General features: G+C 37.3%; 1 protein-coding gene across 1 annotated transcript in view; it reads left to right on the top strand.

The window, feature by feature from the left end:
- NVL (nuclear VCP like) overlaps positions 1–26,024 on the top strand; it is a 44,008-nt gene that overhangs the window by 15,286 nt on the left and 2,698 nt on the right. Inside the window, exons 13-21 of the mRNA XM_071739745.1 lie at positions 1,292–1,565; positions 3,505–3,723; positions 4,363–4,467; positions 5,100–5,162; positions 6,545–6,664; positions 7,642–7,741; positions 18,667–18,773; positions 23,112–23,188; positions 24,530–24,618. Coding sequence (XP_071595846.1) covers positions 1,292–1,565; positions 3,505–3,723; positions 4,363–4,467; positions 5,100–5,162; positions 6,545–6,664; positions 7,642–7,741; positions 18,667–18,773; positions 23,112–23,188; positions 24,530–24,618 — 1,154 coding nt within the window. The remainder of the gene's footprint in view (positions 1–1,291; positions 1,566–3,504; positions 3,724–4,362; positions 4,468–5,099; positions 5,163–6,544; positions 6,665–7,641; positions 7,742–18,666; positions 18,774–23,111; positions 23,189–24,529; positions 24,619–26,024) is intronic.

Genomic DNA, 26,024 nt, shown 5'->3' with positions numbered 1-26,024 from the left:
CTGCAGTTATATCCCACTGACAATGGTAGAGGAAAGATACTGAAGATTAAAAAAGAAAGCTCCTCACACAGTCTGATGCTTGTTCCTTGCAGAATAGTTTGTTGTGGATGTTCTTCAATATATAAGTGGGGTGGAACAGACAATGCAGACTAAGGTTGTTAGAGGTACAGGGTTAAATATCCTTACAGATAACCTGTGTGCATCTCTGTGGTTCACTCTGAGATCTCCTCTGTCAGTTTTGAAGCATAGACTAAGGCTTAAAGAATCTATAATACTTAGATTCACCCCAACAAGCTTTTACCCACTGATTTATTTGCCTGGTTGATGCTATTGGCTTTTAAGAACTGAAAGGAAATTAGCGTATAGTTTTGTGGGTGTCAGTATTGATTATTTCCTAGTTGAGTGAAAACTGGTCCCACTTGTTATGGTCCGTAACTATTATTTTATATTTTGCTGTGAGGATATGTATTAGCCACTACTCATATACATCGTATGCATTTGCAAAAATAACAGGTTTTATGATTTAAGCAAATTAGAGATTTATTTCAGGGAAAAGGGAAAAAAAATTGCACCACCTTTAAAGAGATGCTTGTACTATGAGAGGTTTTTACATAAATGAGTCACTCTGAGAAAGAGTCGTTAAGAGAAGAAAAGAGAGTAATTAGGAGTGGTTTTTTTCACTCCCCTGTAAACACAGAGGCTTCCCCTCACAGGGAATCTCTGCTGCTTGTTGGGAGGGGAGGGGGCTTTTCTGCAGATGTGGTCCCATAGCCATAGCTGAAAGTTGAAGTTATGTGTGTCTGAGGCCTTTTCTCCTTTTCCCTCTGAGTTTTTATACAGAAAAAAGAGTTCTGTCTTTCCTATTAATTATTGGCAGAGGCCTTCTGTTTCAGGAAGTTCCTTGTGATATTCAGGAATTCTTCACTTCTTGTAATCTGATACCATTTTGCATTACCTCTCTGGCAGCTAATCATATTATCATTTTATCTTCAGCTGTCTGAGATTGTGGTGGAGTCAGCTTTTTGATACATTTCAAACAGAAGCTGATAGACCAGGCCCTTTTGTTTACTGATACATTTAAAATAATGTAAATTAAGATGCTTTGATATATTTTAAAAGGGTAGAGAAATGCTGGACCAAGACACAATTCATAATTTCAGCGTGTCCACGTCACCACTGTACTACTTCAGTTCATGTGAACTGAAAGAGACTTTAATGCTGTTTATTTTCGTATGAAATTTAAAAAGCTTCATCTTTATTATGTTGGGTTTTTTCCTCTCTGCTTGATCAGAATTCTTCGGACTCTGTGTCGAAAACTCAAGCTCCCAGAGTCCTTTGAGTTTCATCATTTAGCACGGCTGACTCCAGGTTATGTAGGTGCTGATCTGATGGCTCTTTGTCGTGAGGCAGCTATGTGCACTGTGAACAGAGTCCTGATAAAAGCAGGGAAGCAGGAAAGGAAACTTGAACATGCTGGAGGAAACACAGTTGGAGATGGCGTGGAAGTAGGAACAGACATCCTGGTGGAGGAAGAAAGAACCAAAGAACTAGAACTTTCTTCTAAGGTATGTGTTCCTTGAAGCATGCACCTCTGATATCTTAAGAATTGAGTGATTTTATAGTTGTGAAAGTCATTGCTCATAAATCTCTTCAGAAGTGTATTGACTGTAAGAGAATATCAGATTCACACTGAGGTTTTACCAACCTGTTTGCTGTGCCCGGAGTGAAATACCTATTACACTGGGGTAATACTACCTATTATAGCCTGGGGTTCTTCCCTGACCTGACACAGCTAAAGGTAGACAAAGTCTAGAAGTATTTGTAGAATCCTTTTCCTCCAGCTATGTAATTATTTCAGATAAATCACACACAGTGTTTAGTACCTATAACAAGTTTCAGGAAGAGGTATCTGTCCTGTATCAAAGTTGGGTTAGCAATGCAACTTGAACTGTAGAGAAAGTATCTGTTAATGTCTGGTACAGATGGAACTGTATTGCAGAAAATAGTATTTCCAGTGCCAGAATTATTCTGTGGCCCAAATAACATGCTGTGGTCAATGAATCAGACTGGCCCTACTCCTCAAAACCTGGAGTGTGCCTGTGCCTTCTTTATGTATTGACTTCCTAAAGATTTTTCTGGAGAAATAAAAAAAATGGGGATTAAATCCACTGGTTTTAGAAGGACCAGCAAAGAAAACTGTTGTAATTTAACAACAACAGTGCAAAAAGCTTCAGTAAGCCCTTGTATTGGAGTAACTTAATCGTAGTGCATGCCTTCTAGTGTTTCCTGAGGTCTTCTGTAGCCAAAAGAAAACAGGGAGGGGCAGGTAGTTGAAGCTTTTATCAACATCACTGTGATCCAAGGGGTTTTTGAGAATGAGGAAGTCTAATTCTAACAAAGCCATGTTTTGATAGCTGGCAGGAGGTTGACATAATCTAATACAGGCTATTGTCATTAAGCCTATTATGTTTATAATGAAAAAATAAGCATACAAAACCTTTAAAAATCATTTACACAATTCAAATAAACAAACTCAGTGGTCTCAGCTGTTTCAGAGTTTCTCTTAATGGTTCTGTTAAGAAGATGAGGGAGCACATAAAAGAAGTATCAGGCACTATAAACATTCCTATTTCATTTAAGTCAGTTGTGGGGCTATTTTAATTGCAAAAAAATATAAAGTGGCACTTTGCTTACATACTGCAGTAGCAAAAATACAGAAACTTAACAGAGTTTTTACTTCTTTTTTTCTCCATCTATCTTATAATAAAAATCTGGTATAATTTTACTTGTGATGGAATATCAGTTTTCTTTGTTACTGCTTTTTTGTGTTAGAGCTGGGTTGTGAAGGTATAAAGTTCTTTGATTAAATGTTTTCTCAGATAGTTTCCTCAGTAAGGAACTGAGTGTGAAAACAGGGATGTTCCTGCCTGGGACACTGCAAGATGGGAAAGTGTTGAAAAGCATTATCCTGTATCTTTATTTACCCAAACATTACCTGGGCCTGGTTACAAATCAGGTCTAATCAGCCAGAGGGAAGGAATTCATGACCTGAAATCAGATTATGAGAAATAAAAGTGTATAATCTAAAAGTGTGAGTTTTAAAAGTTTATATGTAACTGAATATTCTACAAGTTGTTGAAATTGTGCTATTCAGCAGAGCTGTTCACTCTCCTGAGAGCAATAGCTTATTAAAACTAGAATAAGTGCATATAATCAGTGCATATTTTGGGAATTTCGGCATGGAAAGAACTTTCTATGAGTGGTAGCTCTGTTTCTGTAGCATCTAAATCAAGATTGTAGTCTGTAATATCAGTGCTTTCACAAGTGCTTTCCTGGAACATTTTATATTAATGTTAATTTTAATGTTATTTTACGGATTTTATGTGTATTGTACATATTCTTTCGCAGTAACTAGTGTTACAGTTGAAGAATATGTGGCTTTAAAATGGTTCTTAAAATCTAATCCAGTGCATAATCTTTCTCTTCCTTTCTGTGTACCCTAAGGATGAATTGCAGAGACTTTTGAATTTGCTGAAGAAGCAAGACCCCTTGCCTGAGGAGCAGCTGCAGAAGTTGTGCATTGAGATGAATGATTTTATTGTTGCATTGTCATCAGTGCAACCCTCTGCCAAGAGAGAAGGCTTTGTCACAATTCCTGATGTAACATGGGCAGATATTGGAGCCTTGGAGGATGTCCGGGAGGAGCTGACAATAGCAATATTGGTATCTCTTAGCCTTACTTGCAAATATTCTTTTTGTTTGCATTTCTCCCTATGGAGGAAATAAAACTATTCTTCTTTGTAATTTTCTTTTTTTGTTTTTTTTTTTAATATTTATTGAAGGTAAAATGGGGTGCTCATGATTTCTGTCATGCTACAAAGTAGAAATTTTGCAACATCTTTATTTAAAATAGTCAGAATTCCATAATTTGGTTTCAAATTTGTTACAAGTTTGGTGCATGTATTGAACATTTCACTTACTGTATTCATGCTTTCAGTATTTTCATGACTGATTAAATCTTGCGTATTCTAAAACTTTTGTACCAATTTGTCATAGCCTTAGTTATGCAGCTGCTGCACAAAGAATTGTAGACTACTTAGGTGGAAAGTGAGCAATCTCACTGCCAGAGGGATACTTAACACCTTAAAATGAGCACTTTAGTAAATAAATTTTTCCTCTGAACATTTCTCCTATTTCAGGGTACTTTTCCATGCAAGATAACAACATGCTGGTCTACTGTTTATTATTTTACCCTATAAAGAACTGGAATAGCTTTCTTATGAATGATTTTTCAACCAACTGTAACTTAAATGAAAATTTTCATGTTAGCATTTTGTCAGTTAACTATGGTTTATTTTATAGGCACCTGTGCGTAACCCAGAGCAATTTAAAGCTCTGGGCCTGTCTTCTCCAGCTGGTGTCCTGCTTGCAGGGCCTCCTGGGTGTGGCAAAACTCTATTGGCTAAGGTAATGTATTTTCTAAATATGTTTAAAAATAATGGAGAATTTCTTTAAGTGGTTGTCTATGTAGGAGTGACTGAGTTTGGATGATACTGACAGAAGTTGGGCTTTTGCACCATTTCTCATTAGAAAATTAAATTTGGTACTCTGTGCTAAATTTACTTGATTTTCTTGTCATAAAGTTACAATTTTGCTTGAATTAGCTATAAATTATGTATCTGGAAATAGTCTACACTCTTGTGTATTTGTATGTACTATATTATGTACTATAATTACCTTATTAAAAATACTTTATTTTTCCTTCTTGAGCGTTTCAGTTCTTACAGCCTCCCCACATAAATACAGATAATCATGCAGTTTTCCAGATTGTCACTCATCTTTGCCTTCAAATGTTCTTAGGTAGTTGAATAGCTCTAACTCCCACTGATCATTGATAATTCAGCTAATATGGGTGAGAAGAAAGGGGTGTGATTCTGGAACACTGCCTGATTAGAGGGATCACCTTGCTAAATTTCCCATCCCCCTCTGCCACTCTTAATTGCATATAGTTATACTTCATAGTATTTTCTATATTTTACGAAGTTGATAGCTATGTTCCTTCCCTTTTATATATCCATTTGTGTTTCCCTTTTTGATAGGCTGTGGCAAATGAGTCTGGACTGAACTTCATATCTGTGAAAGGTCCCGAACTGCTAAATATGGTATGCACTAATCATGCTTTTGTGATTTATGGAATTCTTGTCTGAAATGGGGGCAAGCAATATTCCTGATAATTACACAACTCATTGTGGTGCAACTGAAGTTGCCTAATTTAAGTTTTTACCAGAGGAGTTTTTCATCTGAAAAGGAAAGTGTTATCTGCCTAGTTTAAGTATATATCATGGTTTAAATTACCTGGCAGATGGAGCCCTCTTGGCCAAAGTGGGATTTCTGAATGACCAACTACATTCATCCATCATTGCTTTTATGTAGATCAGGAAGAACAAAAATTCGAATCTACAGTGATATCAATTGGTGATCAGTAACAGCAAATCAGCAAAACAAAATTTTCAACTTACAAATTTGGAATTGTGTTTTGCCAGTCATTTTAGCCTGTTAAGGGAAGTTTGAAGGCGGTGACCTTAGAAACCTTAGTGACCTTGAAGCCTTAGAAAGCAGTGTGGTTTTTTAGTTGCTCAGAGTGATCTTTAGAGATTTTAAATGTTTACATATAAAAGTCTTGTACACTGGATGTTTGAAGCACTAGATTTTAAGTGTTGTGATACTACTTTGGTCCCTTTTAGAGTAAACATGAGGTATTGAACTAAGAAAGATGCAGACCACATCTTGGAAGACCATAGCAGTTACTGGTATAGCAGTAATGTGGAATTATTAATACTGGATTCAATAATACTTTCCCCAGATATTATTTTTATGTGTACTGCAAGTACTGATGCAGGCAGGAAATAAAACTTAAATTAATGAGAAGCCCTGTTACCTTGCAGAGTAAAAAGAAAGTGTTTGGCTGTGAATCAGAGACTGCATTAAGACATAAATTGCATCAAAACCTGTTTGGAAAAAATGAAGTGTTTGCATTTACAACTTAGCAACCACTGCCCCTGCAGTTTGCTCTGCTGAGGGAAAGACTGGCTTGCTTCTCTGTTCCTTACTGTCACCCCCATTCAGGCAATGATTATATGAACTTCAGATGTTCATAGTGTTCATGTTTCTCATTGGGTTTGTTTATGAAGTTGAAGAACAGCAGATTGTTAATTCTCATCAGCAGAATGATGGCAAGTAAGATCCCAAGAAAGTAGGAATTCTATTAAATATGAATGTACTGTAAACTGTCAAAAGTGAACTAGTTGACAACTGGTTCCCATGTATCATGTTGCCTTGGTCAGTAAGGAAATAAAGGTAACAAACTGTTATTAGAAGTAAGCTGATTAGCAGGTTACACTTCTCCCTTTGCAAAGCACCCTAATTAGTGTTTGAAAATATAATTTTTAATTATTGCTATTTATATTTAATTAATATATTTTTGGGCTTTTTTTCCCAAGCAAAACTATCACGTCTTACATTTTTGCAATTTCATTTGTTTTAGTATGTTGGTGAAAGTGAACGTGCTGTACGCCAGGTATTCCAGCGTGCCAGGAATTCAGCCCCTTGTGTTATTTTTTTTGATGAAGTTGATGCTTTGTGCCCTCGGAGGTCTGACCATGAAGTGAGTGTGTCTGAAAGTATCTCCGTAATTAAATAAGCTCAGTTGCAGCTTTTGTGGCATTGTAGTAACAACAGAAGCAGCTGGAAGTGTGTTATGTTCCATATCTCCCAAGAAAAACAATCCAATAGGCTTTCTCAATTTGAGGGAATATCTTGGTCAAATTTTATAGACTTTAATAATCTTCTAGTATGCATATGTAGAAGGAAATATCCAGAAAATTTATGTATATCCACCAGCTTGGCTGTGTAGAGCAGTAGGAAAAGATGAAAGAATCCAGTTTAATTTATGGCCAAATCCTGACACGTGTGCAGCTGAAATGCTCACACAAAATATGTAGTGATTTGAACAGCATGAACTGGGTCATGAAAATCTTTGAGACAGGAACATAAATGGAATTCATTAGACTTCAGAGCTGTTCTACCTGTGAAGTTTTCTCTGTCTTGATTTTTTTTGTTTTGGTTTTGGTTTTTGTTGTCAGTGTTGCTTTGGAATAGGAACTACCTACACCTAGATTAAACTTCTGCTTTTGGGGGGGTTATTTCCTTAGAACAAACTGTTAGTGTGTTGAAAAGAAAGCTGCTCTGTTTAAATATTTGGATAAATCTAACTTTTTTTTTCCAAAAGCTGAATATTGAGAAGGTTTAGGTATCCTTGTTGAGATAGACAGAAGAGCAATTATTATCAATATCTACATGTATTTATTTGAATAAGTCTGTAATTATCAATGGGAAAGAAAAGGTTTACCACATGTTGAAGTGTGTTGTAGTTAGATAGATAACATGAATCTGGGGTGGAAACAAGCTGTGATAGTAGAAATCCAGAGTGCAGCTATGTTAAAAGTGCAAAAAATCCAAACCTTTTTCTTGAATAGTATTTCAGGGCTGGGAGCTAGTTCATCTTTTGCTGCTTTTACTTTTTTGAAATAATCCCATTCTCACTGTTTCCTCAATTCTGCTGAAAAATTTCTCCTCTCTAAGTCAGGGGTCAGTGTTCGAGTAGTTAACCAGTTACTCACAGAGATGGATGGTCTGGAGAATCGTCAGCAAGTTTTCATTATGGCAGCCACTAACAGGCCAGGTAAGGCTCTTAAAATCAGAAACAAGATAAAGCAGACATCCCTAGTTCTCTTGTAATGAAATGAGGTGTTCTTATGTATTTAAAGTATATTACTAACCTTGTTCTATACTTAAAATTACAGTGTCTTATCAAATCCAAACCTTTTCTGATTAATCAGTCTGTTTCCCATGCTTGAGACATAGTGGGATGAAGTGACCTCTTTAGTGTCTTAATTAACACCTGATACCATTGCAGTAAAATGCTCTGGAAGATGTTTGGCTTAATTGGATTTTGGATTATCTTCTTGGAACATAAAAGAAGAAAAGATAGCTAAAATATAAATTACGGGTTTTTTGCTGCTTGCATTGATTTTATATCCAAAGCAGCCTTGTATTATTCCTGCTTTTAGTGTTTTTGTTTGTTTTTTGGGTTTTTTTCTTATCTGTATTGTTTCATCTGTCTCACGTTAATTCGTTTTTCCGTTTGTTTATGATTTGCTTCCTGGACTTCATGTTCCAAACCTGTTCCCTCAGCCTTCAGGTTTTTTTGCTGTTCCCTCACACTCTGTCAAGTTTTGATATTGACAGATGTCTGCTCCCTTTCAGTTTTTGTTAGCTTTTGCAATTCCTGCAGCATCTTCTTAGTTAATAAGCCAATCACTGGTCTCTACTTTAGAAATATCATGTGTTTTACAGTCAACTTGCTACATCTTTTTTTGTGTATTGTGGAGATGTCTTATGCTTTATACATAGCAAGAAACTTATCTCTTCCTGAATTTTAACTCCATTTAGATGCTGAGTTAGAAGTAAAGGAACTTGTTATCATAAAAAGAAAAATGCATGAAGACATTGCATTTCTTTGGTTATCATTTTTCTGAATGTTGCAACTGAAATTAAATAGAGGATTTCTCTAATCCTCTAAATAGAGGATACCATCCATAATGATGTAGGTACCAGAATTTTGGAAAAAAGTTTTGTACCTAAAGCATGTATTTGGCAAGTTGCTGGTCACAAGAAGACACTTAGTTTCTTCATACCTGCATGTATTAAGTAAGAATAAGACTTAAGAGTCTAAGAAATGGCTTAACAGGGAAAAAATAGTTGCATAGCTACTTTGGATATAAGGGAAATTTTGTCTGAAATCACCTAACGTAGGGCAACTCTTATGTGGTTTTAGTTTTTCCAGCAGTCAAAATATACAAAGATTTTGAGGAAAATTTTCCTGTGTCTTGAATTCTTTGCACAATGACAGACTATCAAGCCTTCTACACACTACAGTATGAGCAACAGATGTTTGTGTCTGCTTGTAGAAATACTTTGATTTAAAGTGGTAGGTTTTCCTGGCATGAGCTTGATGATTCTGACCTCTCTAGTCCTGTGTAAAAGAGACAATAAGGTTATACAATGAAGCACGTCTATATAGATACAGTTGGATGTACCAAGGGTGCTAGTACTGGTGTCACCAAGTTTCCTTTGGAAAGAGATGTTTTGTTAAAAAATACCTAGGTTTTGCTAGTTATGTTAGTGAAAGTTTTTATACTGAGCAGCCTTACTGCTTAGTAGTGTTTCTCTAGGGCTTCATATATAATTTCTGGTCCACCGTAAACTTGTCATTATCTCTGACTAGTAACTTGGGGTATGAATTCCAGCACTTTTGAAGTTGAGGAAACATCAAGCTTAACTTCCTTCAGTGCCACCTCAGATGTACCACAGGTATACCTGGGGCAAATATTTTTAGGGCCAGGGTATGTACATGGCACTGTTCTCAGCTAACTACTTATCTTCTAGATGCAGCTGAATGCGAGTAATCTGGTAGCTTTACAAGGGCTAGTTTAGGGTAAACGTTGCTCATGTTAATTTCAAGATGTGAATACTTGCATGTGGCAGGTTTGCCCCGTTTCTCAGCTTTGCTGAGTTTACATTTACACTATTTCAGTACTTGCTTACAGGTAGAATTTTCACGCATACATGGAATAGACATATGTGCAATTGTTAATCCATCCCTTAAAACACTTATACTGGATACAATTATATTATTATGGTAGTATAAAGTACCTCTGTAATTGTTTGGGGATTTAATTTTTTTTTCAGTTTGAGAAAGTTAGTGTTGCCTTGTTCAGCTGCAGTGGTAGATGTACTATTTTACTGTATTGGAATAGATAAAATTTAAAAACTTTCCTGAGTAGTGAATGTTTATTATGTCAGGGAAGCTGGGAAATTTGCAAGGCACGAATTCAGCAGTGTATTACTAGCTAGCAACAGTGATGGAAGAAGTGAATTTGTTGTAAAAATGCCAACTAGAAAGAAAATACAAACAGGGGTAATAAATATAATCAAATTGAAGGGTATGTATGTATCTGGAAATTCTGCCAACGGAAGTGAATTTTTATCTTGATAAAGGAATTTTTTTGCTAGCATGATGAAATACTTTTTTCTGAATGGCAAAGCTTGGCACATTTAACTTTTTCTAGAGGAGACAGTTAACTCTGCACTTTGCAATAGGATGGGTTTCTTGCTTCAGAAGTGTATCATCTGTGTGCATGAATGACACTTCGGTTAAGTTTAGACTACAAACTTTGCTGTGTTATCTGCCTTTGTTATTGTGAAGAAATAGTTTCCAATTGTTGCAGCTTTTATCAGAATAACTTTTACTGAAGTTGTGGTTAAAGTGGGAAACTGATTTTTCCCTTTCATGTTTTATTCACTGTTTATGGGGCTTAGGAAGAAGCAGAGTTCACCAGATTACATTTTGCTACTATGGTCTGGGTACTTGTTTTGCTGACTGAGGATGGTAATTGAACTTGGACACCAGAGTGCAAAGAGTAGATGTGTTTTACTGGTGATAACTGAACAATACAACCAAATAAGAAAAATACACAACAAAGTACCTAAAGCAGACAGACAGAAAATATACAGAGTAATGCATCAAATCATTGCTACATAAGAGAAGGGACAGTGATTAAGAGAGCTACATCACCACTTGCATACGTTGCCATCATCCAGACCCACAGTCCCTGGGCAGCCCTGGTTGCAGTGAGGATTTGGAGAACTATACAGTGTGTCCACCCATAGGTGAGGCATCCAAAGTTGCTGCAAGGGGGTCCAGCTTTATATATTTAACCACCTGCAAGTCAGGATGACTTTGCATATTACACTATGTGGAGACATCTGGTTCATCTCTTGACCAACCATGACCAGGACGGGGCCAGAGTCCAGGGTGTGGTTGGCAGGGTTTTCTCCAACATTGTCTCCTTTGAAGCATCAAATTAATTATTTCTGATAAGTTATGTTTTTAATTATTAATACAAGTATATAATGTCAATTATATTTTATATACAAGGACACAAGCTCAATTATTATTTTACTATTTCCATACAAGGCAACTCTGGCCTGGGCCTGTTGCCCAAGCCTCAGCACTACCATACAAGGACAGGATTCATCTATATGTCAACTCTGGCTTGGGCCTATTGTCTGAGCCTTAGCACTACTATACTTCATAGGAGCACACTTCAGGTAGAAAACAGTGAAGTCTATGCTAGTAAAGCACTCTTACCACCCTACGAATGAAATGTCCAAGCAGAGACCTGTAGAACCATAGCTTATACTGGCTGGGATATTTAAATGATTCCCGCAATCACTGTAAGTCATGGTGTCTGAAAACCTCTTTTGTTTATAAGTCTGATGTTTGTATGAAATTTTTTTTGGTCATATTTATGTTGACAAGAAGTGCTGAAGGGCTGTTTACAAATGTAAATAGTGTATGTGTCCCAGCAGAGCTTCCTGAAATCTTCCACTGGGCCAGTACTGTAAAGTGTGAGGTGTCATCTTTTTTTAATCCACATTAATATAATATAATTAATAATATAATATAATTAATTAATATAATATAATAGGAAAGAAAGTGACTTTTCAAGATATTCCAGCTGTGGCCTAACCAGGGCAGAGTACAAGGGGACAGTGACCTCCCTCGACCTACTGGTCACACTCTTTATGGAGCTTGGGATTCTGTTGGTCTTCCTGGCAACAAGAGCACACTGCTGTCTCATGGATAACTGCATATCAGGATCCCCAGATCCCTCTCCTTAAAACTGCTTTCCAGCAGGTCCACCCCTAGCCTATATTGGAGCATGGTGTTTTTCCTCCTCAGGTGTAGGACCCTACACTTGCTTGTAATGAACCTCATTCGATTCTTCTCTGCCCATCTCTCCAGCCTGTCCAGTGCATGCAGGATGGCAACACAGCCTTCTGGAGTGTCAGCCACCCTTCCCAGTTTTGTATCATCAGAACTTGCTGAGGGTACACTCTGTTCCCTTGTCCAGGTTGCTGATGACCATGTTGAACAAGATTGGGCAGAGTTTTGACCCCTGGGGGACAGCTTTCAATCTGCATAACTGTACACTCATGCAGCCCACACTTACTGAGTTTCCTAATGAGGATGTTATGGGAGACAGTATCAAAAACCCTGCTGAAATCGAGGTAGACAATATCCACTGCTCACCCCTTATCTAGCCAGCCAGTAACAATGTCATAGAAAGCACTTGGGTTGGTCAAGCATGGTTTCCATTGGGTCAATCCATTCTGACTTCTCTCAATGACATTCTTTGCTTTCACCTGTTTTGTGATGATGTCCAGAATGACTTTTTCCAACACCTTACCTGGGAGAGATGTGAGACTAAGCAGCCTGTAGTTCTCAGAGTCCTCCTTCTTGCCCTTTTTGAAGACTGGAGTGACATCAGCCCTCCTCCAGTCCACAGGCACCTCTCTTGTTCTCCATGACCTCTCAAAGATGAGAGGAGAGTGGCCTAACAGTAACATCTGCCATCTCTCTCAGAACTCGTGGATGCATCCCATCAGGGCCTATGGATTTATGGACATCCAGTTTGGCAAAGTGGTCTAACCTGGTCCTCCTCTACTAAAGGAGAGTCTTCCTCTCTCCAGACCTTATCTCTTGCCTCCAGGGTCTGGGATTCAAGAGGGTAGGCTTTGGCAATGAAGACTGAAGCAAAGAAGGCATTCAATAACTCTGCCCCACTAGGGTACTCATCTCATTTATCAGTGGGCCTACATTTCCCCTGTTCTTCCATTTTTTTATTGATGTGCTAGAAGAAACCCTTCTTGTTGTCCTTGATACTCCTCAGCTGCTTTAGTTCCAGGTGGTCCTCAGCTTTCCCTGTTAAACGCCTGCATTCTCTGACTACATTCCTGTATTTCTCCCAAATGGCCAGTCCCGTTTTCCACATTCTGCAAATTTCCTTCTTCCCTTTAATTTTTTCCAGAAGACACTTACTCGTCCATGCAGGTCTCCTACCTTCTCTGATTGATTTCTTCCTCATAGGGATGCACCAGTCTTGAGCTTGGAGCAATGAGTGTCTGAAAGTTGCCCAGCTTTCATGGGCATCCATACTTTCCAGAGCCCTGACCCATGGAATTCCACTGAGTAGATCTTTGAAGAGGCTAAACTTTGCAGTCCTGAAGTCCAATGTTGTAATGTTACTTATTTCTCTACTTCTTCCACACAAAGTGGTAAACTCCACATTTTGTGATCATTACAGCATTTTTGTATTTTATATATTTACATTTTATCATATAAAATCTGCAAGTGTTAATTCTCATTCTGGCAGTGCTGAAATAAGCTTCTAATCTACCTTTAAAAGCAGGATATTTTAATGTTTTTTGAACTTACTTAGTGACTTTGAAAGTCCTCTGTAGAGCTTTCTTGACTACTGCTAAATTATCAGGGATACAGTGTCTCAGTCTCTTTCCTCCTTAATCCGGAAACAGTGTCACATTTTTAAAGCATTCGGTTTCATAAGAAAGAGAAAAAAGAGACAGAAACGTCAAATCCTTTTAGAAACTTTGTGCATCAAAATGAGGAGTCTTTTTCAGTCTAATTTCCTCCCCAAATCTGAGACTAAATACCATCAAGCACTACTCTTAACTAAGGTCTGAAATTTCCACCATTTTCTAGCTACCAGTTTAAGTCTCACTATTGGATGCTGCTGCTTTCTACTCTTTTCTGACTTCCCAAGCTTTGAACATTTATAAAATCTTTAGGGAAATGCTGACTAAGGCATCATCAGCCCTTAATCATGGGATCTAAGGAACTGTGTGTAACCTGAGAAAACAGACAAGAGATCAGTGAAATGCTACAATCTGATAGTGATTTATGCTTGAGGGAAATTGTGATGTCTTCACTTTTATTCATGTTCTTTTTTATCTAGCTTATTAACTCTTGCAGAATTCCCCTTCTACTGTTACCTTAGAGCATGGTCCTAGTTTCAGTGAGTTCTATTTTTCTTTATCAAAGTTTATATTAGTTTTCTAGAGCTATTCAACCGAACCACATATTGAAACACAGTGAAAAAATAATCTTCAGTGTCTGACAATAGTTTCAGCTTTTATTTTTTGGTTGGTTTTTTTTTTTTTTATACTTTATACCTACTTTTAAATGTTGTGGAATTAAAGACAAGATCTAAGCAAAGCATCTACCTTGTGAGGCATGGAACTATTTCTTTCATGATAGTTTTAATTCACACAAATTGAATTTTTGCATTTCACCGGCCCTTGAATGTTATATATCTTTATCCACTTAAGTGGAGTTTTTTTGCTTTGGAGAAGGAAAGTTGTTAACTGCAGTGTTCTTTTAGAGTCTCAGAAAACCTTTTAGAACTTCTGAGCCTGAATTGCAACACACAGAATCATAGAATGGCTATGGTTACAAGGGACCTTACAGATTCATCTAGATCCAACTCCCCTGCCATGGGCAGGGACACCTACCACTAGATCAGATTGATCAAAGCCCTGACCAATGTGGCTTTGGATACTTCCAGGGAGTGGGCATCCACAGCTTCTCTGGACAACCTGTTCCACCCTCATAGTAAAGAATTTCCTCCCAGTATCTCATCTAATCTAAATCTCCCCTCTTCCAGTTTTAAACCATTCCCCCTCGTCCTCTCACTACACACCCATGTGAAAAGTCCTATCTCAGCTTTCTTGTAGACCCCCTTCATGTATTGTAAAGCCACTAATAAGGTCACCTCAAAGCCTCCTCTAGGCTGAACAGACCCTATTTCCTCAGCCTGTCTGCATACGTGAGTGCTCCAGATCATTTTTGTGGCTCCCTTCTGGACATAGTCAAGGAACAATATGTTCTTCTTATGTTGGGGACTGCAGAAATGGACGTGGTCATCCAGGTGGGATCTCACAAGAGCAGAGCAGAGGGGGAGAATCACCTCTGTCTGGCTGTCTACGCTGCTTCTGATGCAGCCCAGGACACAGTTGGCTTTCTGGGCTGCAAGTGCACACTGAAAGCTCATATTAAGCTTCTGGTCCACCATTCTCTTCCCAAGCTGTATTTGTGCATGAGATTACCTCAGTCTGGGTGCAGAACCTTGCACTTGGCTTTGTTGAACTTCATGAAGTTTGCATGAGTTTACTTGAGCCTGTCAGGGTCCCTCTGGATGGCATCCCTTCCCTCCAGTATGTTGACTTCCTCACACAGTTTGATGTCGTCAGCAAAACTGCAGAGGGTGCACTCAATTCTACTGTCCATGTTGCTGACAAAGATGTTAAACAGCACTGGTCCAAGTACTGACCCTTGAGGAGCACCACTCGTGACACTGAGCCATTGATCACAACTCTTTGTGTGTGACCATCCACCCAGTTCCTTATCCAATGAGTGGTCTATCCATCAGATCCATATTGTTCAAGTTTAGAGATCAGAATGTCATGTAGGACTGTGTTGAATCCTTTGCACAGGTCTGGATAGATGATGTCTGTTACTCTGCCTTTGTCCACTGAGGCTGTGACCCCATCGTAAAAGGCCACTAAATCTGTCAGGCAGGAATTGCCCTTCACTAAGGGCTGTCACCAGTAATCCCATTGTTATCTGCATGCCTTAGCAGAGCCTTGAGGAGGATCTGCTCCATGATCTTGCCAGGCACAGAGGTGAGACTGAGTGACCTTTAGTGCCCTGGGTCTTCTTTTTTCCCATTTTTGAAAATGGGGGTTATGTTTCCACTCTTCTAGTCTGCAGGAGCTTCACCAGCACGACTTTTCAAATATGATGGGTAGTGGCTCTGCAAATTCATCTAACAGCTCATCATGACTGTGAGGACCTATATCTTGTATATTTCAAATATAACTTTAAAAGCTGCAGTTGAGTATATGAAAAGTTTGATGGACTCAGCAGAATAATCACTGTTGCTGTTAAGCATGTAAACATTGTTGATTCATGCACAGTTGAGATAAGACATGAATAATCCACTGGAAATCAGTGTAATACTAACAGATTTTATTATAGGACAAAAGAATTTATAAGGATTCAGGCAAAGATACTTTCAATGGAATTCAATGAAGACAATAAAATTTTGCAATATTTTGGAGAGCAACAAACTGAAATTTTACATAATTCTCTAGAGGCTAGCACCTGTTTTTACCTTATAAGTAAAGTGAGGAATGGATGTATTTTAAATGTCTCATTATGTAATTTGGCAAATTATTTGGGAAATGGTACTACTGTCTTTTAACAAAATAGTCAGCATCATTGACTACATCAGAAAGCTGTGACAGAAAAGTATTAATTAGACATTTCTCTTAATAGAGGTATATTCTGTCTCTGAGACAAAAAGTGCTTGGATAAAAAGTGCTGTGAGTTACCACATTGTTCATGTTTCACTTTCAAACTTGAGAGATAACTATAGGCTTTGAAAGACTTTCCTACAATAACTACCTTAATCTTATTAACATTTAAATGTATCTAAAATCAGTTTAGTCTATTCTGTTTAGATAAGTTTTGAGATAATAGATAGCAAAAGAATATTATGATTTGAAATTCCTAAAAGGGGATCATTATTCAATTCTTTAAACAGAAATGAAGTGCATTTAATGAGAGTTTGACCAATGAGTTAAATACTAATTGTCTGTGTTATATGACTTGAATTTTCAAGAGATTCACTCCCAGGTCTGAACCAGCAGAGGGAAGTGAATTGACTCGTATTAAGATGGGGGGTATCAATATCCAAGTTTAAAACACAAATTATCTTCTCATTGTAAACAGCCATTACTGGATCTTATTGAGTTAGTATGAGTTGTGATAACTCTTGGAATGCAGGCAATGGAGTTGTTTACATACAAATTGATTAATGTATTTTTAGACCATATTGCTTTGTATAATTGGGCAACTGCTGTGTTCTCAGTATGCAAAATGGAAACAATATTTCCCATATCAAATGTAATATTTTAAAAAAGCTTTTGAAACTTTAGAATGGGGAAATTATCAAGTGCATGGTGTTGTAATGCAATCCCTCCTGAGAGTATTTGTTTTGATGTCTGTTGTGCAAACCTCAGCTTAATGTGGCAAGACTTCAATCCACAGAGACACAAAAACAGGACCACTTGTACCAAGAGCAAGAGGAAGTATCATATAGCAGTATGCACAGATGTATAAGGAAGATGTTGTCTGGGCAGAGATTCTGTTTAACCCTTGTTTTAACTGATCTGGATTACATGAATACATCGAGTTCTTGATTTTGACCCTCAACATTCTCATCACATTCTTCATAGCTCACTTTAGCCTACACAGATGCAGCTGGCCATGACTACTCTACCTTAGGGGAAAAAAATTGCTTTTACCCAGGAAAAAGATAGTGCAGCAATTTTTAATGTGGGCAGCTCATTCTAGTTTTTGTCCTTTAAGCACATGTGAGAAAGTGACTTGAACAAAATTATGCACATCTTTAAAAAGTGAATCAAGACTACATTCTGGAGGGATCAGGTAGTTAGAATTTTGATAGAGTTTAAGCAAACTTTTTTCATTTGTGAAAAAGGAATAGCTGTTTCTGTGATACTGTTTTGCAGATTGTTGTTTGTTTGTGGTTTTTGGTTTTTTGGTTGGTTGGTTGGTTTGGTTTGGGGCTTTTGTTGGTGTGGGGTTTTTGTTTTGGTTTTTTTTCATTTTCTTTTAAACATCTGTACTGGAAGGATTAACAGCTTGCCTTTTCCCACTCCACATTTAGATTGCTGTTAGCTACGTTTTATCAACAGAGTATAATGATTGTAAGGGTTATGACAGGTTCATTTGGAATCCTTGATAGTTTCCAGCTTAAGACATAGGTGAACCTTTCAACAAGATTCTTGCAGTAGCTACCTGACACAGCTGTATTACTTTCAGACATAAAAAGTCTGTTATGCTGGAAGTACAGTTGTCTTTATATCTTCTGTGGGTGCTTTTCTTATTTTGCTGTTCACATTAGTATGTAGGATATCACAGAATCATTTAGGTTGGGGAAAAGCCCTTAAGATCATGAAGTCCAAACATTTAACCTAATGTTGCCAAGGCCATGACTGAATCATGTCCTTCAGCAGCACATCTACACATCTTTTAAATACCTCCAACCATGGTGACTCTAGAATTTTTTTATTGAAACAGAAAGTAACTTGCCATCCTTTTGGGTAGACAGGGAAATGGGGAATATGGAAGCCTTTTTTGTGTATTTGTTATTCTTAATTTATCACTATGCCTTCCAGGCACATTTGCAACAGTTAAAACACGTAGAGTTCCTTCCAGTAGAACAAACTGGAAATATTTTTTTTCCCTTGTTATGACTTAATGTGGAATTCCTCTCTTGACCATGCTAGATATGACCGTACAAGCGTTCTAGTACTGTGTTGCCAAAGATAGAGTTGTCTTCATTTGTGAAGAGATTAAACTTTAATTTGTGATTCATCTTTGAGGAGATGTAGCTTAACTGTACTGTGTAATAGAGACGCCTGCTTGGCAGAGACAAAACTGTTTCAGTCAGCTATTTTAATGCTCTCAGAGCACAAATCATGGCACAAATCCTTCTTTGAATGTCAGTGCAAGTAGGGATGTATTTCTTTCCTAAAAGTGTATCTCATTTCTGGATTTTTTTTTTCCATTTCTTTCCCTCTTGTCCCCACCCCAAGATATAATTGACCCAGCTATCCTGCGTCCTGGTAGACTGGATAAAACACTCTATGTGGGGTTGCCACCACCAAAAGATCGACTTGCTATTTTAAAGACCATCACCAAAGTGAGTATTTGGAAAAAAATCATTATCTTGAAGCTTGATGGAATGATTTAAGACAAATTAAATTTTACAGAGAATTGCAGGATCCTGTCTCATTAAACACTTTCAGGTATTACATGAGGTCATGAAAATAAACCATAAGCTGCATTTGCTGTTAAATTTGCTCTGAGACTGTAAGGTGTTAATAAATCTTAAGTAAAGCAAACCTCTTAAATATAGGAGCTGCTGCCTTTATAGTCACAGTTGGAACAGATGTAATTAAAAGATTGCAATCTGTGTGAGTAATGGAATTAATGATAATGAAATGTTGTGTAAGCTTTTCTAAGGGCGGGTTTCCACACATTCACCAAAATTAATCACAAGCTCCAGCTGTATTTCCTCAGCAGTAATTGTGACACTTAATTGCCTTTAGGATTGTCATGGTTTAGCAGTTTGGGCAGACCATAAACCTAAGGACAGAATAACTCTATTTTTACCCCCTTGCCCTTCACACCCGATCTCCCCCAGCTCTGCAAAGGGAAGATAAAAGGGGAATAAAGACAGGAGACTTTGAGTTGGAAACTGAAAGCAATTGGACACAGATTTACTAACACAGGGGAAAGGTAATAACATAAGGGATAAAGTAAAAAAAAATGCAAATATATATACAACCTGATAGATAGGGGCTCTGACAAGCATGTGGCAAGCTGGTGGTAAAGAACAGCATCCCAACCCGCAGCAAGTGGAAAAAAAGAGGGTGGAGCTGCTGCCTTTCCCTATCTTTATAGAGTATGGCAGGAAATGGGAGGGAATTGATCCCTCCTTCTGCGTTCCACCCCTCTCAGAGTCTGAAAGTCCTCCGTCAGTTCCTCCTGTTCAAACTGTGACAAGGATTAAAGGAAGCTTGTGGTGATAGAGGCTGTAGGTCAAAGTAAATGTGAAAATGTAAAATACTGCTGTTGTGTGTTGGTCCTTCCTGTTGTTAAGGGCCTGTTCTGCCACTTCAGAAATTTGGATAATGGAATTAATTCTATTTAAGTAGTTCTCTAATATGGTACAGAAGTAATCAAGGCCTTGAAAAAAGAATTTAAGAAAGCATTATTAATCACTCTGGTATTCCTGCTTTTTCCAGTAGATCGACATAAATAAGAAGGGTGTCCCAAGTGATTTTTGCAAAAGGAGATGAGAAAAGAGAAAAAATTGCACAGTATTATGAAAAGTGTGGAGCAAATTTGTAAAAAAGATAATTTAGACTTGTGTAAGCATAAAGTTGTGGCATAGGCAATAATCCCATTGGAGAATTCAAAAACTTAGAACTCATTCAAGCGTATTCTTTCGTGCCAAAAATGAAAAAGATGTAAAAAAGACAGGCTTTCATTATAAATTCAGGATGTTAGACTTTCCTTCATTTGTTCTGTGCATTAATTCATGGAGTAAAAAGTAAATATACTCCCACTTGCTATTAGCAGTAGATAAGTTTATAAGTTTTATAAAAAACTTCTTACAACCCTGTTCTGAAAGATGATTGCCTTTTAAGAGAGATAATCTGAGTGTAACACCGTTAATGATTTTTCTAATATAGTGTGAAGAATTATGGGTTTTATTTTACTAAATTATTTTTAAGAATAACTCAAGTGTTCTTTAAAAATTGAGCTTATATGTTTGTTCTGGCTTTATACAAACATCTTGTTCTTCTGGAAGAAGTGGTTAATACGGGTCATTCACTAGACTGTCCAAACAGAAAGGAAGGATTCTGGTACAGAGTTTATGTCCACTCTGTTCTTTTAACATACAGATTTTGAGTCTACTCTTTTTGAGTAATTTTCACAGGAGAATCTTAGGGAATTTTTTTGTCTCAAGTGCTCTTGCTGTAATTAGTGAGGTAGGAAAATAGCACAGCAAAGCCTGGTGTGAGATTCATGGGAGGGGACTGATTTCTGTCTCTCACTGATTTCACTCACTCCTTCCCCCAGCCATGTAACATTCACAAAGGTGCATGCATCCCAGTGATAGGGCCAGAATCACTCATGTGCAACACCAGGGATAAGGACCTCTGTGTTGAGTCCACACTTCAGTTTCTTGGCTTTCTTTTGACTGGCAATGACAGACGGGCTGTTACAAAGAACTGTTTTCTGCATTCCCTTTAAAATGAAACAGCTGAGAATTGTGCTTACTTCAGTTGCCATAGATCTTGGGCGAGGTTGTTGAAAAGTGTCTTTGCTCCCTGCTTCTGGGAATCTTTGAGGCTACGGTCTTATCCTCCTGTTGGGATAACACCAAGAGGAGTGGCACATGTGATGTGGTAACCTTGTCATTATCCTATTATCAGCATATTTGTCTCGTACTGACAATCCCTCTTTGCTGTGGCCTTACCTGGTTATGTAAGGCCTTCTTGTGATTTGACCAACACATTGCACCGTGTTTACCAGCTTGGTTCCTGCAGATCTTGTCCTTGGTTATCAGGGCATGTTATCTTTTGAATGCCAGGCATGTGCATGCATACTTAATTAATTTTTAATATTTTGGTTACCAATCTTTGTAGTAAATGAGGTATCAATTGTTTAATTCATTATTTTTCTTAGTTCTTAATTAAAAGGCCAGGAGAAATGAGACAATCACTCTGAAATGAGGTTTTTTCCTTGTGTGTTTCTGTCTTCATTCTATGAGGCTGGTGCTGTCTCAATTTACTACTTCTGCAGTCACCAAAGTTCTTAGAAAGCTAGGCAAAGATTTGTATTTCTAGTGTTAAGAACAAGAAATAGGTTATTTTCTTTAAAAATATATAGGAGCTATATGCAAGAAGAACATGTTAAATTAATTTAAATACTTCATGTTTTATTGGACTTCATCCACATTCTAGGTAAGGAAATTTGAAAAACCTATGTACAGGAGCACTTGCTTAAATATGTGCTCAGGGCTGGATAAAACAAAATGTTTAGTGCAGATGTGAATGGCTTCTGGGTGATGGGATGCATTTCCAGAATTCCCTGTGGAATACATGCACAGGATGCGGGAACTAGAATTGTTGCAGAGGGAAAACGTGGATGCTCACAAAGGCAGCATGAGGAGTAGAAAAAGGAGTTGAGGGAGGAGTAGGTTGCAAACACAACAGACAGCCATAGGGTGAAGCTTTGTTGTGAAAGAGTTTTATTTTAGTTAACTTGTACATTTTTAAATTGCATATTAATTGTGCAAGAGAACCATGTCTTCACATGCTTAAGATACTGCTGTACTCCTGCAAGCTGTATCAAGCTTCTCTGATGCACATACTGCCAAACTTGTCTCCGCAGCAGGCAGATCATCCCACTCAAAAGAAGCTCAACATATGTTGCTATTATTTGGCACTATAAACACCTAGAATCTCCACACTACTATGATACTACTTTACTGCTGTCTAAGGATAGTAGGGAGATCACCATGCTTACAGTGTTTGAAAATTTAATTGGCTAATTTCAAATATAACGTATGTTCCATATTTTTTTCAATTGAAGATGCAAAAATAATAACAAAAGAAACCATTTATTGGATATTTGTGGAGAAAGCAGTAATAATATAGAAGAGTAGTGTCAAAAGGTTCACTGGAATGTCTACATTATAGGTAAACTTTTATGAAATCCAGAATGGAAAACCTAAAAGTTTGAAAATGTGTGTCTAGAACATAAAATACATACAATTAATTCTGTATTAAAGGTGATAATCACAGAATCACAGAATATCAGGGGTTGGGAGGGACCTCTGCAGATTGAGTCCAATCCCCCTGCCAGAGCAGGACCAAAACCAGGGCTGGTCACTCAGAAATGCGTCCAGACAGGTCCTGAAAGTCTCCAGAGAAGGGAACTCCCCAACCTCTCTGGGGAGCCTATTCCAGGGCTCTGTAACCCTTACAGTCAAGAAATTCTTCCTCGTATTGACGTGGAACTTCTGTGCTTTAAAGTATAAAACTAAACTTACATGCTTACTGCTTAGCTATTTGATTTCAACACATACTAAAGCTTCTCCAGGTTCATCTAAACAATGCTGTTGATGTAACCAGCTACTTAGTGCCTGTCCACACATGGACCAGTGTCTGTGTTACGTGGCCCTGTGACAGGCTGGCCATCTTTTTGTTAGAGAAAAACTAACCTCTTGATGGAAAGTTGAAATTGATCATTATTTATTATTTCATAATTAAATGTTTTTAAGGCTGATTGTCCATATTGCTGATTTGACAATAAAAATGCTAATATTTGTGGATATTTTTTGAAATTTGTCAGACCCCTGACAAATTATTCCTGATTGATGTAATTTAATCACTTTGAGGATGGTGTGTGTAAAAAATAACATTGTCTTATGTTCCTCTTTTCATTATCTCAACTCCTTTAGGATGGTACACAGCCTCCACTAGGTACTGATGTAAGTCTTGAAGAAATTGCTTACAGTCAATGCTGTGATTGTTACACGTGAGTAGCTTGTAGGTTTTACTTTAACTTGCAGTGTTAACAGTTTTCTGATGGGTGATAATGTATGCTATGTTATTATTAAGATCTTTTCACTTGCAGGGTTTAATAAGCCTGTTATGCTATTTTCCTTGCCTGCACTTCTGCTCTTTCCTAAGGAGTTGGTAGGAATATATGGGTGCTAAAGTCTCTTTCATCTGGAATAGTCATGCTGTGAATACAGAGCAGTAGAGACCTCTTAGAATCTGCTTGGGTTTTATTTTCTGATCCTTATTCTCTGAGGATAAAAGAGCCCTCTTTAGGTTGTGGACCTATATAAACTGATGATGAAAGCAAATTAGTTAAACAACCATAACCAACTGTGTTCTGTCACACAGTTGAAAGCAGTATGTTTGACAAAGTAATTAAGCCCTATTTCAACTTGTGCTTTGGAAAGTGTTTTTTAGGAAAGCTTGATAGCCATGTCTATCAGAGTAATTTTCAGTTGTGTTCTACAAAACTTCTACAAAACTAGAAAACTTTAATATGTTAAATTACTTATCTGCTTTTCTGGAGTTTACAAAAGATGAATTTTATGACATGCTGCTGTCACAATATTCATTTTGATTCTTAGAAATGGAGGCTATCACTAGTAATAATTCTGTCATTGTACCACATCTGGGAAAGACAAGCACTTTTTCTTTCTCTGCCCTTTTCACTCACTGTCTTTTTTTGGTGGGTGGATGTAGTCTGGGGTCTTTGTTTTTTAGGCTTTTTTATTATGTTTGGGTTGGTTTGTTTTTGGGGTTTTGTTTGTTGGGTTGGGGGTTTTTATTATGCTTGTGGGGTGGATGTTTGCAGTTTTCTGTTTTTATTTTTGTTCAACAGCTGAAAGCTGGAAACAAATATTTAGACTGATCAGACCACGTTGATACTGTTATTTTACTGTTATTTTAAGAATATGTTAGCTGTTGATGCAGCTTTGAGCTGTAACTCCTTTTGGTAGTAGTAATGGGTGATTCCATTTCACTCTTGAAGATAACTGATACAGAGGGAATGGATCATGTTGCCATCAAGGAGCACAATATCAATCCTTGGGCATTTTTAAGGATTACAGGTTGGAGTTTTTCTTCCTCACTTGCTTCTCATTTATTTGATCTTAAATTTGGAGAATGTCACTCCGTGATGAAGTTTCAGTACTGGATAGTCCTCAGACCTCTTTCCAAATATTCTTGAGATGAACTTTTATGAAAGCACAACCAGCTTCTTACCATCATTTGAAGTGTCTTGCCTTTCTGTATGACACGATCAGGAAAAGACAAGAGAAATTTATCCTAAAGTAACCTATTCTGTTTGCATCTGTAGAGGGGCAGACCTTTCTGCTCTAGTGCGTGAGGCTTCAATTTGTGCCTTGAGACAGGAAATGGCCCTGCCAGATACTCAGAGGAAGAAAGGTAAGAAAGCTTTACAAAAATCTTAACTGAACAGAGAAAAGATAAAGGGACTAAAAAATATTTAAGGTAGTATAAGACAAGCATAAGTGGAAGAATGATTGATGACTTCTGAGCCAAACAAAAATTAAGTCAAAGTTTCAAGAAAACACAAACATCTTTGAAGTAGATGTAAGAAAGAATACAGGAAAAATAGTTATGCTGGTTACAAGATTTAGCCAGCAGTTCGGCAGTTTCATAGACAAGTTCCTTCAGAACCTTTGGGTAAACACTGTCTGGTCCCAGTGTCTTACTGTTGACATCCTAACTGACCTATTTTAGTTTCCTAATATTTTCTTCCTGTATATTTATTACAGATAGATTGACCTTCTAAACTGGAACCTTAATCCTTAAGTGTCTTTTTTTTTTTATTATTATTATTTCAAAGGTAGACAGTTATTCCACATCACTTTTGTAATCTGTAAAACTGGTCTTCTTAAGCAGAGTCTATGAGGCTTCTTTTTACGCCAGTAAGAGCAAGTGTGGTTTAACAAGTGAGGTCAACCAGTTTTACATCTTTTCAGTTGACTTTGAAAAGCAAGATCTAGTGCTTTTTTTGATACTCTGAAGAGGAAAGGGAGACAGCTATCCTTGGTGTTTTAAGTATTTAGTTTTATTTTAAAGATTATACCTATTGAATTTATTGTTGAAAATTTAATTTATTAATATGAATTGATTTAAATAATAAAACATTCATACTCAGACTAAGTGGTTTTGTAATCAGAACTCAATGCAAATAGCCAAGGTATAGATTACTCATAGCTAAAATCTCCAGAGTATCAAACTTTGAGCCTGCTTTCATCACATAATAAGCATGAAGTAGCCTAATTTGTAACAACAGTAATCTACATAGCAGTTGGTATGTTTATACCTAGTTCTAGCTAATGCTCTTACAGTAGCATCAGAGACTGTTTCACCTTGACTTTTTTTTCTGATACCCATGTCCTTAATAATACTAACCTTCATAGGTAATTAATGCTGTTTTCTCCTCTCCCCTCTTCTCTGTAGGCCATGTATTGCTTCACAATTTGATAAAAAATTTACAGGCTTAAAAACAAAAGTGAAAGCAAAAATAAATTATCATAGCTTCATTTTATTATTTTCTGGAGTTTTGATGACTCAGAATAATTTGGCTTTCGTGAAAGACCCAAGTAGAATTTTTTTCTTACTACAGTGTTCGCTTGAGGAAATAAGCTAAAATGCTGACATTTTAAATATACATTTTCTTTTATATTGGTATAACTGAATATGATAGTGGGAGTCTTGAATACGATCTTCAGAGATGAGATGAGAAAGAGCAGCAAGGTTGTATGTTCAGTGAAATTTAACCTTCAACTTTTAAAGCAAGTAATAATTGTAGACTGTTTGCT

This window comes from Heliangelus exortis, chromosome 3 (assembly GCF_036169615.1).
Source record: "Heliangelus exortis chromosome 3, bHelExo1.hap1, whole genome shotgun sequence".
NCBI classification, from domain to species: domain Eukaryota; kingdom Metazoa; phylum Chordata; class Aves; order Apodiformes; family Trochilidae; genus Heliangelus; species Heliangelus exortis.
Note: the sequence above shows the minus strand (reverse complement) of the source record. Positions and strands in the feature narration are given on the sequence as shown.